This window comes from Typopeltis vanoorti, chromosome 14, assembly GCF_054136105.1.
Source record: "Typopeltis vanoorti isolate ZY-2024b chromosome 14, IOZ_Tvanoo_1.0, whole genome shotgun sequence".
NCBI lineage: Eukaryota > Metazoa > Arthropoda > Arachnida > Uropygi > Thelyphonidae > Typopeltis > Typopeltis vanoorti.
Genome location: NC_143562.1, coordinates 20,451,050 through 20,465,448, shown reverse-complemented (window position 1 = coordinate 20,465,448; position 14,399 = coordinate 20,451,050). Strand labels below are relative to the sequence as shown.

The following is a 14,399-nucleotide window of genomic DNA, read 5'->3' as shown; positions in this document are numbered from 1 at the left end:
ACTTTTAAATTTTTTTCACTGTTGAGTGCAAAAGTGTGGTATGGCAAATTGTTGTTTTCTAGAAGTTTGGTCATTTTTCTGTAGTCTGATGATGTTTTAGGTTGTATGCGAATCCCTTCTTCTGTGTTTGTGGCTTTAATGAAGGTGATATCTGAAGATTTCAGTGTGGATGCAACGGACGTCCAGTGCTCCTTGTCCCTTAGGACGACTGGGGGTACCCTTTCTTTAATTACATTATCTGGTTGTATCTCCGCTGTTTTGGGTGTATCTGCAGTAGAGGAGATTTTCCTTTTCTTTTTGACTGTTTGGAATTCTGTGTTGGTTTCCAAAAACTGCGGAGTATTATCCAGAGATGCAGCATTCTATATATTCGTGAAGTGACTTGATTCTGGTTCAGTCAACATGCTTCCTTCATTAAAATCATCCATCCTATCTTCTGTGACTGCTGTAGGGGGGAATGTATCTAACAGCTTTACTTTCCCTGGCCAGTTGTCGCTCAATAGTTTTCCTAATCTTAGGAATTCTCTGTAAACTTCTTCGAATATGCTTTCATTGAGAGGTTTTGTCATGACTGATAGAAGGCAACAACTCTATTAGAATAAAGTTTGAGAAATGGGTCCTAGAGCCCAATGTAAATATCCCGTAGATCAAATCGATCTACCAGCATAGGTAGCAAATGTTTCACAAAATGAAGAACGCTTACCTCTATATATAAATATCCCGTAGATCAAATCGATCTACCAGCATCAGTAGCAAATATTTTACAAAATAAATTTTTCTTCAGAAAATCATAACAACTATTTAAATCACTAATATAAACACTTGGCAACCGCCATTACGCACCAGCCGAACTTCGTTTCTTGACCTGCTGCTTTTTTAAGAAAAGCAGCAGGTCAAGAAACGAAGTTCGGCTGGTGCGTAATGGCGGTTGCTGCTGCTTAGTTCTTATAAGAACTGGGCGATGGACTGAGTCCTTGACTCTTTATCCCGTCATCTGAATGAAGATAATCTGTGTGGATGGAGTGTTATTGAGCTAAAAAGCTCTAGTCATGGCTGGGTAACGGCAATAGTCGAGCCTCAGTTAAAACTTCATTGGCTACAGCATTGCATTTGTTACCCTGGAAGTCCTAAAAAGGACTCACATCGTCCTCCATAATCACTAAGCCGCTGCTGCTTGGTTTACTAACAGAACCTTAATATAAATATTAGTTATATCAATAAAAAAATGTGCTTTTAAAATTTACTTTATAATATTTATTATAAGAATTATTTTAAGTATTTGAAAAGAAATAAATTTAATATTAAACTTTATTTCATATTCTATATAAAATACGTAATTTATTTTCTATGCTAATTAATAAATTATGAAATTCATGAATGTTTTTTATTCATCAATGCATTAATAGTGTACTTTTATATATGTGTGTTATACACATATATAAAAGTGTATATACACACATATATAAAAACTTAAATGTGTGTGTGTTATATACACACATGTATATTAATTTCGAAGTTAAAAGAAAGAAAAACTATCCTCGCACTTAATTTGCTTCTCAATTTCGATCCTGATCTGTATTCCTGTATTCATTCAGGAATGCCTCTGCATCACAAAAATGCGTTTGCAATTTTTATCTTAAAATAAAGAAAATAAAATCCAAAATAATATATATAATAATATAAAATAATTTAAAAAATAATTTAAAAACTTCTAATGCCGTTTATCCCGTATAGGGAGTAGGCGAGGTCGTTTATCCCTATTTATCTTTTGGGGACTGAGGGGAAGCTCAATCTCCACTGATGCACAATCAGAGATAGCTTGCCCAAGACTATCACTAATTGAGCGGCACACAGTGAAGAGACGGGTAACAAGTGCCGCCATCTCGTGGTCCCTGACCATAACACAATATTTTTAATGTTTGAAAATAATGTGGGTTCTGCGGTCGATTTTCTTGAGTTTACGGGACGAAAAACCCGAGTTTCCGGGAGAAAAATAAAATAAAATAAAATAATAATAATAAAAATAAATAAAATGATAAATTTTATTTATTTTATTAATAAAGTAAAACAGTAATTCTTATTTATTATATGTATTATTTATCACAAATTCAACGATACAGTTTTTATGTAATGTTACTAATCATTTCTTTTTTTTAAAAATTCCTCTCCAAAGATGGTTTCAGTCTTTTGACTGGGATGGCTTACGAGCAAGAACTCTAACGCCACCTATTATTCCAAAGGTATGAATATTTATAATATATCATATATTTTTAGTTGCATGTCACTAGTATTCTTTTTTTTGTTTGTTTCGTTCGTTCATTAAAAATATAAATAAAAAATAAATAAATATAAATAAATAAAATATTAAATATTAAATATAAAATATTATTATTGAAATATTAAATAAAATAAATGTAAAATTTTAAATATTTAGCACATGGGAAACTTTTAAAGTAAAGAAAACCGAGGAGATATCAGTGGTTTCTCCAGACTTTCCTGTTTGGTGAGAGCAGATGGAATGTGATGATGATGGACATTAGAACAGCCTCTTCGATTTGATGATGACCTGCTTTTATCATACGTGAAGAGAATCTTGATGTTCTTTGAGAAGTTGCCCAAAAGATGAATGCAGATCATTCTTCCATGTTTAAAATCCAATATTTGAATGCCACACTGTAGCAAAAAAACACGCTTCTTTCACCATTCGCAAAAACGATCATGGAGCTCAGAAAAAAATGACGCTTTAAAAATACTTCACTCAATGAGCAGCCATATTTCGGACATGCCTTGGCTTACAATGTATCTCCTATGTAATCATTGTTTCATGACATTTTATTTGTCGTATCTAATATAGGAAACAAAATTTCGTTGCAAATAATTATAGTATATTGAGAATCCAATGATAAACCTTTGCGAGACTTCAGGTCAGTTAGCGAATCTTCTTGCTACAATTATTCTGATAAGTATGTGAGGAAGTCCAATGAATGGTATCGTGGGGGAAGAGAAACTGCTGAGGCTACGTTCGGCGCAGGAGTTGGGTAAAATGCTTCATGTGTGTGTGGCCTAGTGAAGAATCCGTTACTGAATATTTCATGTTTCTCCTGATGGTAACTCATCATAAACAACCACAAGAATGAAAGGTCAAGAAAAGAAATAGATTCATCATTTTCATCGCGCATGTGTGTGTGTGAATTCATCTTCCTTGGAGATTTTACTCTTCTTGTGCTCCTACGCAGATTTTTCACACACCAGAATATCAGATAACTTTAACTACGCCACTCTTTTAAGTATATTATTAAAATGTTGTCCTCTAGGAGATTTAGACTACAGTTCAATGCTGATTTTCCCCCATGTAACAACAATCTCACACGGTTGTCTCTGGCGTTATAAGAATCCCAAGCAAGATGATCTCGCTGACTTCTACTTCTCATTTTTTTAGATTGCTATTTTCGGTTTTCTGATCCACACATTTGCACTGAATGCGCACTGTAATGACTCTCATCGGTATGGAAACATTTAAAATCCATGTGGTTATCCCAATTGGTTTTCATCGCAATTGCCATCTTCCTTTTTCTCGGTTCACTAAAGCTAAAAATGCTTGGAAGCAAATCATGAACACATCGAAATCTGATTTTGAAGGAGTCGGATTGAGTTGGGCATTTTGTTGGGTGAATTACCAATGAGGTCAGTATAATTACGTCTTTTAACTACGTATATTCCTGGGGTTAGTTTCGGCTCCTGTTTTTCGGATAAATAAAATCAGATTTTACAAAAAAAAAAAAAAAAAAAAAATTTCTACTTTCGTATAAGATTGAAACCAAAAGCAAGTAACTGGCTTCATGTCACCAATATGGTAGCCATGGTGTATGCTTTCATGCGAAAGCTGTTAGCCATGACTTTTATCTAAATTTACCAACACCTCTTTTGTACTTGGAATTTTGTACTTTTGCATTAATCTGTATTTATAAAAAAGTTAATTTTCTGACTTCGTTGTTTTCCTTCCATTTTTATATTTGCGGTCGGGATAAATTCCAAGCATGCAACACTCATTCACTCATTGAGTGCTGCACAGCGATCCTTTAACTATGCAAGAAATAAAAACTACAGTGCATCAGCCACAAAGCTTAGGATTCAGTTTCATTCGCAGAAAGAAGCCCAGGGTTCCGTGGTAAAAATTGTTTTGGAACAGATCTTAATAGAATGAAAGATGGGGGATGAAAAAACGCAAGTGTGGTTATTTAGCAGTCTGTAAAAAGAGGCAGTGGTTGAAGCGAGTCACTGAGCAGTCATTAATCAGCCAAACTGCTCCATTCTGAACCACAACAAGAATTTTGAGGGAGATTTTGGAGCACTGCCACAAACACGAGAACAGTATTTTAAGGTTGTTTGATTTGAGATTTGTACAGAGTTAGTAAATGGATGGATGGAAAGTATGTTCATCAAAAATGATGGCAATAGTTATTGAGGACGAGGAGATTACTGATGTAATGATTTTATGCCTAGAAAGGCCACAGATAAATTTCATCTCAAAAAGAGAAATCTGATCCCGTCGGTGATTTGTGTTATTTGGAGTGATAAAAGGCAGAACTGGGTTTTCTTAGAATTCAAGATTATCCATAATCCACTGAAGAATAGCATGAAGGTTTGCGTTTAAGACACGTTGTAGAAGATTTTGATGGGTTGGACATTGGAGCATAGCAAGATTTGTTAAATGAGTCGGCAGAAAGGAATGTACTGTCATTAGCAAACTATGGATAGGGTTATCTGTCAGAGCAAAGAGAAATAAGAATGATTGGAAATAAAACAGTCTTGGACACTCTTGCATTGGTGAAGTCCAAAGTGTGAAATCATCTGCAATGATCCAAAGTGATTGACAAAAGAAATCTGACTTCATCAATGACTGGTATCCCAGGGTTCCGAGAAAGTATCTAAAAGGAGTTATTTGGCTTAAAATGGCTCTCTGTTAACTCCTTCAGAAGGTTTTCCTGTACATTTTGTGTTTCAAAATTACGTCCTTTTAAAAGATATTAAACAAAATAAATTTTCGACTCTTTTTGTAAGCGAGTGTTATAAAGAAAGAAAAATCCTTAACTCATTTTACTCTCCAAAGAGAGTGTGGCCATCAGTTTATACCATTTAACCCTGACATATATTATTGTCTGAAACAACTTGGTTCTGCAGTCGATTTCTTGAATTATGAAGTTAAATCACACACACACGCACGCACGCAGTTTGTTCAGAAATCATTATGATCTGAGTGCAATGAAAAAAAAAAAATATTGGTTAGTCTAATGTGTTAAAGAAATATATTCACGGACATCAATATTTTAGCTGCAGATACATATTCATCGAATGAAAATGACTGCTATAAATTTATAGCAGTAATTTATAGCAAACATTTTTAAATATGTTTATTTTTAAAAATATTTTATACAAATAATTTTTAACTTTAATTTTATTTATAAATTTTTAAAAGTTCTTTGAGTTTTCTTAAATTTTATTTAAGAACCTTCAAATATATTACAACACCTATATTATGTTTGAATGTAATAAAATTAATAATCACAGCGTTGTGCATTTTGTTGCAATCAATCGACCGTGAGATGCGGTGATTGATTCTTTCAATCTAATATCCGTGGAGGGTAATGAATGGCAATGCTGTAGCCAATGAAGTTCTAACTGAGGCTCGGCTATTGCTGTTATCTTCCTGCCACGATCAGAGCTTTAACTGCTCAATAACACCTTATCCATACACTGTCCTCTACAGATTACGGGGAAAATGAAAAGCATTCTTGCTTCGCCCCTTTAAGCCAGTCCTTATAAGGACTATAAGATTTTGTTGCAAGAAGTTGGTATGGATTGATTCATTCAATCCAATACCCTTGGAGGGTAATGGATGGCAATGCTGTAGCCAATGAAGTTCTAACTGAGGCTCGGCTATTGCTGTTACCCTCCTGCAATGATCAGAGCTTTAATAGCTCAATAACACCTTATCCCTACACTGTCCTCTACAGATAACGGGGAAAATGAAAAGCATTCTTGCTTCGCCCCTTTAAGCCAGTCCTTATAAGGACTATAATTTTGTTGCAAGTTTCTATAAACTTCATATAATGCAGTAATCTTATTTTTACAAATATATAATTACTTCATATAATTATGTGGTAATCATATTTCTATTATATATACGTGGGCTGTTCAAGAAGTAATGAGACCTAATTTTACTGTGGCGAAACCACTCATCAGAATATTAATTTCTGTGGAATAAAGAAACGTTGCTGTATGTATTAACAAAAGAGGTTGATAGATGGCGTATACGGGCTGATGTGCCAGAGTGTCACGTGACTAAACGCAACTGCTCATCGACGCGCCTACGAGGTGCGACCAGTCTTCGAAATGGAAGCGTCCTTGGAACAGCGTTATGCGATTAAATTTTGTGTGCGTTTGCAAAAATCGGCATCGGACACTTTTAACATGATACGCGAAGCTTTCCACGATGAAGCAATGTCGAGGGCAAGTGTTTTTCGCTGGCATAAAACTTTTAAGGAAGGAAGGCAAAATGTGGAAGATCTTGAACGTGAGGGAAGACCTTCAACGTCCATCACAGAGACAATGATCAACACAGCAGCGATTATCATCAAGCACGTCAAAAGGAAGCGTCCATTGCTGAAGAATGGCTTCTTATTGCACCACGATAATGCAAGGCCACATATTGCTGGTTGTGTAGTGGACGTTTTGCAGAAGAACAACACAGATATCCTACCATACCCTCCATACAGTCCTGATCTCGTACCGTGCGATTTCTTTTCTGGCTGTTTCCTCAGCTCAATTACTATATACAGTATAATATAATACAAATTATATACAGTATAATTTGTACCTTTGGAATTACTATATACAGTATATAGTAATTCCAAAGGATTATATATTAGTCTTAAAAGTGATAGACAGTTACTGTATATATATATATATATATATATACAGTAACTGTCTGTCTATATATATATATATATATATAAATGTCTATATACATATATATATGTGGCGATTAGTTTTTACTCGGTTGTTATACATTTCAAAAAATAGATTTAATGACTCCAAGACCGAGATAACATATAAAGATTTTAATGATAAATACTACTAGTTTCGGCATATAGCAGCCTTCTTCAGGTATTTATAAAGGAAAGGAATACTAATAAACATTGAATTATTTAAATAAACAAACTGGAAATTACAGGTATAAATTGCCTCATTTATGTATCGATTATGTGAGGCAATTTATACCTGTAATTTCCAGTTTGTTTATTTAAATAATTCAATGTTTATTAGTATTCCTTTCCTTTATAAATACCTGAAGAAGGCTGCTATATGCCGAAACTAGTAGTATTTATCATTAAAATCTTTATATGTTATCTCGGTCTTGGAGTCATTAAATCTATTTTTTGAAATATATATATGTATATATATATATATATATTATATACTCCGTATACAGGAACAAAACGATGTTAGCTGATTTATCATTATTTATTTTATATTATATTATACATTAATAGAGAAAGTAAATATATACTGTAGAGTTCCAGCATCTAATAATATTTGTACCATGAAAAATGATGAGAACAATTTTATATACAATAATAGTTTTAAGAAAAAGAAGAATTTATTTGCTATTCGGATATATAAACATGACTAATATGTCTTTATTTATTTAAAATAATCTTTTCACAACTTTTTGAAATTTACATAAAACTTATAAACTCGAATTCACGCAATACAGTATTACATATACGATCATATATGATACGATATATTATAATTGATATATGATATGATAATTTAGAGCCTATTCCGATGACTCTGGGATAACAGGCAACTTATAACGCCTCGAACTTAACAAGTATGCCTGAACACCTAAGCGCACTTCAATACAGACCCATAACATCGGAAGAAGTTACAGTTTACAAAGAAGTAAAGCTCAGAAAAACTACTGGCCTGGATAGGCTAGCTTTTGAGTTTCATCGTTCTGTCTGGAATTTCATCTTACCTATTCCTGTCTCGATTTTTAATAGATTTTTGTCAACTGGACAAGTGCGTGTTGACTCTTTCTTAGTAGGTCCACGATTTTTATCCCCGAAAAGGAGTGAGACCTGATTAATATTGATAGCTGGAGGTCCATTTCCTTGACGAATGTGGATTACAAGCTATTCACAAAAGTGATGCGTAATTATCTGAAATTGGGCTTGGGAAATGTGCTTACTAGTTCTCGTGTAACGTGTAGGTTAACCAATTTCTGAAAAGAGATCTTATTCGCCTCGTGACGAGCAAAGAAAGCCCACTCGTACGGATTTAGAAAAAGCTTTCGATAGCGCGAAGCATGGATTCTGCATGATGTCCTAGAAAAAGTCGATATAGCTTCTTGCGTAAGGGAAATAATCAAAAGCATCTACAATAGAACAACATGTATTGCCATGGATGTGCTCCTTTCTGAACCCATTCTCGTAGGCAGAGGAGATTCGTCAAGGCTTTCCCCCACCCTTCCCCACCACACACATACCAGTCACCTGAATTAGAATGCTGCTCATCAGCAATCATTAATTCTTGATCCCAATGGAGAAAAACAAAAGGATCCTTCGAAGTTCTATAAACGGCTTGTTGTGAGTGCCCTTCTGGGCTGAAACCACGATTTTCAAAACAGCAGAGTTTAAAAGGTCAGATATCCGTGGTGTGTAATAAAAGGGAAAATCTCATACTCCGGTGAATCTGTCAGGAAAGAGATCTTCGTAATATGAAAGGCATGTACAGACAAACAGAACTTCCTGCGTACAAAACTATTTAATGAAAACTGTTTCCAAGTCATATCTCACCTAACCATGGTACAGAGAATTCAACAGCATCGGTATCGTCAGTCGTATGCCTATACGGAAATTACTGATTTCTGCGATGAACCAGAAAGTTCGTCTACAGTGGTGTCAGGAACACAGTGATTGGACACTGGAAGACTGGAAAAAAGTCATGTGGTCCGACGATTCACGGTACACCTTGGTCTGTACCGACGGTCGGCAGATAGTTTGGCTGAGCCCTATGAAGTAATGAACCCAGGTTGCCTTTAGATACAACTCAAGATTTTAGAAGTGGTGTCATAGTGTGGGGCATGTTCTGTTGGTACGCAATGGGTTTATTGATATTGCTGGAAGATCGGAAAGTTACGTTTTTAACATTCCGGGAATGTTAAGTTTTTATACAGCATGGAACCATATTACTACTACCCATCGCGCAAAATTTGTTCAACAGTGGTTTCAACGAGCATGACAGCCACTTCCACCGTCTTCCATGGCGAACACAAAGCTCGGATTTAAAACCCATTTAGAATGTTTTGGGTATGTTAGAAGAACAGGTCCCAGCAAAATCCTTTTCCATCAATCTGAGCAAACTAAAGGACTGTCTGGTGAACGCCTGGTATGCTGTAGACGTAGGTGCAATCCAATACCTTGTGAAATCCATGCCAAACCGCATACGTGCTGTAATTCGGGCTAAAGGAAGTCCAACAGTATTAAGTAAAAGTTTCTAATTTATAGCCAGTACGTGCAAAACTTTTTTTGTTTAATAAAACTGGCGTTAATAAGCTCGAAACGGAGAAGACTGTGGTGCTGATGGTATTGCCAAAACCCTTCGAGATTCCTTTACAATTTACATTTTCTTCAGCATATTACGAGTGTAGGGTGTTCAGCAGTTTTCGTGCAAATATCAAAAGTTTTGAAAACTTCGGCCCTGCCAATCTTCCGTATGGTTTGACACCATTAACCTGGCGAGTAACAATATTACGAATCCTCTTCCTTGAGAGCCCTGTGTTACCAACATAAAAACAGCGAAATTCCTGTCGTGATAAACTCATCCCTTTTTAAGCTACTGAATCTTTCACTGGAAAAGCAACAGTTATCAAAACCATCGTAATACCAATGCTGTTACATCAACATAACAAATATCACGGACGCACAAGATAAAGTTATTTACAGGCAGTTTATCAACGACTTCTGGAGCCACAGGACACACGAGGTACGCAGGACTTTTCTCCACCCCCCCTCGCGCAAGGAGGGTTTGTCCTATTGATCTTGAAATATTCCTCTTTCACTAACACTGTTCGAACCATGAGGAAGGCATTGGCATCAAATCACCCATCTGGCAAGCTAATTAAATACTTTATTGAATATTTCCTATCCTGTTTGGGGCCACTGGCCATGCCGGACCATGTGCGGAGATGGTGCCACATTGGTACTATACAATGTGTAAAACACTAAAAAGATTTATTACTGATGGGGTTTCGAGGCTTCAGCTTAGCCAAAGCAGTTGCACTGGAAACGTCTCGATTTCTTTGGTTTCGAAACCCCTGATCCAGGCACGAATGAAAAGGTTCTTTATGAATATCAAAAACTGAAATTTGGCTTGGAGAATCGCTTACTGTGACTCCTGGTAAAATCACTAATCAGCCTCGACCTTTTGACCTCTTTTACGAAGTATGCCACGCATTTGAAACTGTAGAGAATCTATTCTACTAGCATCCACCAACTTTTTTAAATTAGTAAAAATTATGTAGATATATTTAAGTTGATGGACTGTGCTCACTCTTGAAAACATAATTAAATTTCTTGTAATATTCTTGGCTATCGATAGAAATTTGCAAAAGACGTTGAACGGAAATCACATCTACATTAAAACCACATGAAACCAGTTAACCCACCTTCCCTTGGAAAATGTTATGACGAAATGGAAAAATATCCATTTGTTGCCCTGAAATTTTAAAGTTTCTCCCAAAAAAATAAAGTGCAGCCTAACACTTAAAGTTCGTAAACATTTTCCAAGATGATTTTTAATATTATCACAATAGACACCACACGCAGAACATAATCACTTTAAATCATAAAGTAGTTAAGAAAAGAGGCTTAAAATCTGGAATGACAGAGCAGGTTAATCGACCGTGAGATGCAGTGATTAATACCCTTGGAGGGTAATGGATGGTAATGCTGTAGCCAATGAAGTTCTAACTGACGCTTGGCTATTGCTGTTACCCTCCTGCCACGATCAGAGCTTTAATAGCTCAATAACACCTTATCCCTACACTGTCCTCTACAGATAACGGGGAAGATGAAAAGCATTCTTGCTTCGCCCCTTTAAGCCAGTCCTTATAAGGATATAAGGAAGGCTTAAAATCAACGATAATTTCTGTACGATTCTCTAGATCTGTAGATTAAAATCATAATTCATAACGCTACTGACTTCAAGAGTGAAGCTAATGCTTTTCATATTCCCTGCTATCTAATAGGGATACAGTGACGGAAGAAATTTATTTTAAAGGGCATGGAGATTATGAATCATCACTAGAAATTAATATGACTTTTGGTCTTTTGTGTTTGGATAGATCCGTTTTGTTGTAGTTTACAGCTTGCTGAACCAGTTCATTGGGGTGTCTAGACGGTTTTAGGAAGAACTTTGTAGCTTTCGCGTTCTTCCCCGCGATAATCTGCAGAGAGTCTGGAGTGAATTTAATTCTGTTCATCGAGGAGTGCAAATGAGGGTGGATTGTGTTTCGTGTAGGAATCTTTTTTTCAGCAAAACTGAGGTCAGTTTTGCTGAATTCTTGTAACATATTTGCCAGATAGGCAATGATGATAGATGTAATATTTGAATGTGCTGCTGGCTGATTCTGTTCCTGTGTTGTCTTCTTTGAGCGGGCCACGTTAGCATCTGTCCTTGACTGTTGATGAGAATTTAATCTCTTGGAAGTCTCAGTCACAGTGGAAGATGAGCATCTGTAGCTCTCTATTGAATAATGGAGGGCTATGGAGTTGGAGCATCTGGAGATCTCATTCTAGATAAAGGTAGATTGTTTCTTTGGCTCAGCATGTTTATTCTTTGGGTGATGAGTGCATCCTCTATAGTTGGCAGGGTGAGACCGCAGTTAACACACCTAGCCGGGGTGGTTTTTGGCTTGGTGCAGGTGTTAGTGGGGTGGCTCTCACCGCATTTCAGGCACCTGTACTCCGGTCTATATAACTTCTGAGCGTGACCAAACCTCTGGCACCTCTGGTATTTCCCAGTTGAGGCCTTTTTTTCAGAGATTCTGGGGTAACTTGAAGCTCACAGACTGATTTTAACTCATAAATGCTTTTGTAAGCATTATGGATCTCCACTAAGACTAGTGATATCGAGCTATTATTAGCGCTAATCATTTGGCTGACCTTAATAGATGGCAGGTCCTAGTAGCAGAGATCAGCAGTTATTTCATATCTGTAGTTATGTTCTCTGAAACACCTCGGAGGTCTACGTTCAGATTCTTCTGCGAGCCGAGGGAGAAGGTGTGGTATTGCGTACCACTGGAGTCTAATGTTTTGGTACGTTTTCTATAATCCATCACGGTGGCGGGCTGGATCTGAACGCCATCGTCCACATTCTTTGCTGAAGTCTATTGTATTTGAAGTTTAGTCATGGTGAACCTTAAAGATGTCCATCTTGGTTTCTCATGGAGAACGATCGGGTGCACCTTCTCCTTGGGAGAGGCAGCGGAATCAGAGATGGGACCGTTGTCTTCCATTGCGATGTCTACGGGTGACTCTGTATCTGTAGTTTTGCGCTTTTTACGAACGTAGGTTTCTCTGCTGTGGGGGGGGGGAGAGTGGTGACTTACCAAATCTAGTTTCTCCTCATCATCATCTCCAGACATACAGTATAAATTGAGAAGGATGGGCCACTCGAGGTGAAACTTTTTAAAAAAAACAGAGTGCCATCCGTTTGTCGAGCGACTCTATGATGGTGTCTGGATCAATCTCACTCATGATGTTAATAGCGAGATTAGTCGTGAATGAAATCTCCCAGGTCCGGGGACCCGCCGGCACAGTCCTGTAGGTCGGAGAAGTCTACTAGTAGCAAATGATGGAAGAGAAATCAAAAAAGTGTTGTAGCGTTATGGGGGTGGGAGAGTGATGCCGTGACTTTACTTGGCTCAGCTCGAATTACCTACCTCCTTATAAACCAAATATCCACCACTGGTCTTCTTAGCGTGTGGAGCCTACGGCCAATCACCTCGTATACATTTTGTGCAGAGAGAGAGAGAGACAGTAGGAGTTCAAGCTGGGTTGGGGCCAGTGCAGTGCAAGAATCACGAAATACCTTCGATGGCAGAATAGTAAAAATCTAAAAGAATGAAGATATCTAGCAGAAAGAAGTGAACACGTCCATCCTTGCCAAAGCGAAACTCTTTTCAATTCTGGTAAAAAGATAAAATTCTGATAAATGCTAGATAAAAAAATCGTTATAAAATATGATTAAAATAAAAATGACCGTTAAAATAAAAAAGTAATAATTCCGAATTTTTATTAAAATTATTTTAAATAATTAAATATTAATGATTTATTATTTTATTTATTTTATGTTATATGAATTTATTTTCTATTATACGAATTTATTTTATATTATATGATTTTATTTTCAATATGATTTTATTTCTGTTTTTAGGTTAATGGACCCACAGATACCTCAAATTTTGATATTTATCCAAGGAACCATGAAATACCTCCAGACGAAACATCTGGTTGGGAAAAAGATTTCTGAACTTATCAGCATTTATACACTGTGATCAATAACAAAACAAAGTACTTTTTGGTGGTGCTTTTTTCATAATTAACTATCTTCATCAAAACGTCCATAGAGTTTCTGGAGCATCCATTATGGAAGAATACACGAAAAGGATTTTAAAAATATTTAATGACGCCATTAGAGATGATAATATATTTTTTCGTAAATAAACATTTCCTGATATTGTTATAATGGCCGCTACTGTGATCTTTGCCCAATGTGATATTTGCCAGCGGAACCGTGAATCGACATTGGAAATCCTGGTGGCGTAATGAAGAACCTCCACTCGTACGAAAAATTCATGAGAAATGACCTCATTGTTTTAAAAACCATGTTAACCAATTAGAAATGAGTATGTCATGATGCTGTGCGTCAGCATATTTAATATTAGAATCAAAGAAATAATTACAGGAATTATCATCAATGCCAAAATATTTCATGTATTTATTGAGAACTGTATTTTTACTGTTGACAGCTGCTTTATATGTATAAAACGATATAATAGTTGTTAAGCTTCAATAAATAAAAATATCATTGCGTCAAATTAGAATATTACTGAAGTGAAAAAAACTGCATTTTCTGTAAAGTACCCAGAAATTAATTATCTAGTTCAGAAGTCAATTTCAGTAAAGAAAACATGTTTATTTTTTTTTTTTTTATGGGGAGAATTTCTAGTTTTATTTGTGGGATAAACTAAATAATTTATCTTCGTAAATTAACTAATAATTCATCTTCGTAAAATGTAAATTAGCCAGTCCTTGTTTAAATCAATT

General features: G+C 36.0%; 1 protein-coding gene across 1 annotated transcript in view; it reads left to right on the top strand.

Moving 5' to 3' along the window:
- Positions 1–14,170, top strand: part of LOC150099284 (cGMP-dependent protein kinase 1-like) — a 149,017-nt gene extending 134,847 nt beyond the window's left edge. The window contains exons 17-18 of the mRNA XM_090404514.1: positions 2,174–2,240; positions 13,507–14,170. Of these exons, the coding sequence (XP_090260640.1) occupies positions 2,174–2,240; positions 13,507–13,602 (163 nt within the window). The 3' untranslated portion in view covers positions 13,603–14,170. The remainder of the gene's footprint in view (positions 1–2,173; positions 2,241–13,506) is intronic.
- Positions 14,171–14,399: the final 229 nt, after the last annotated feature.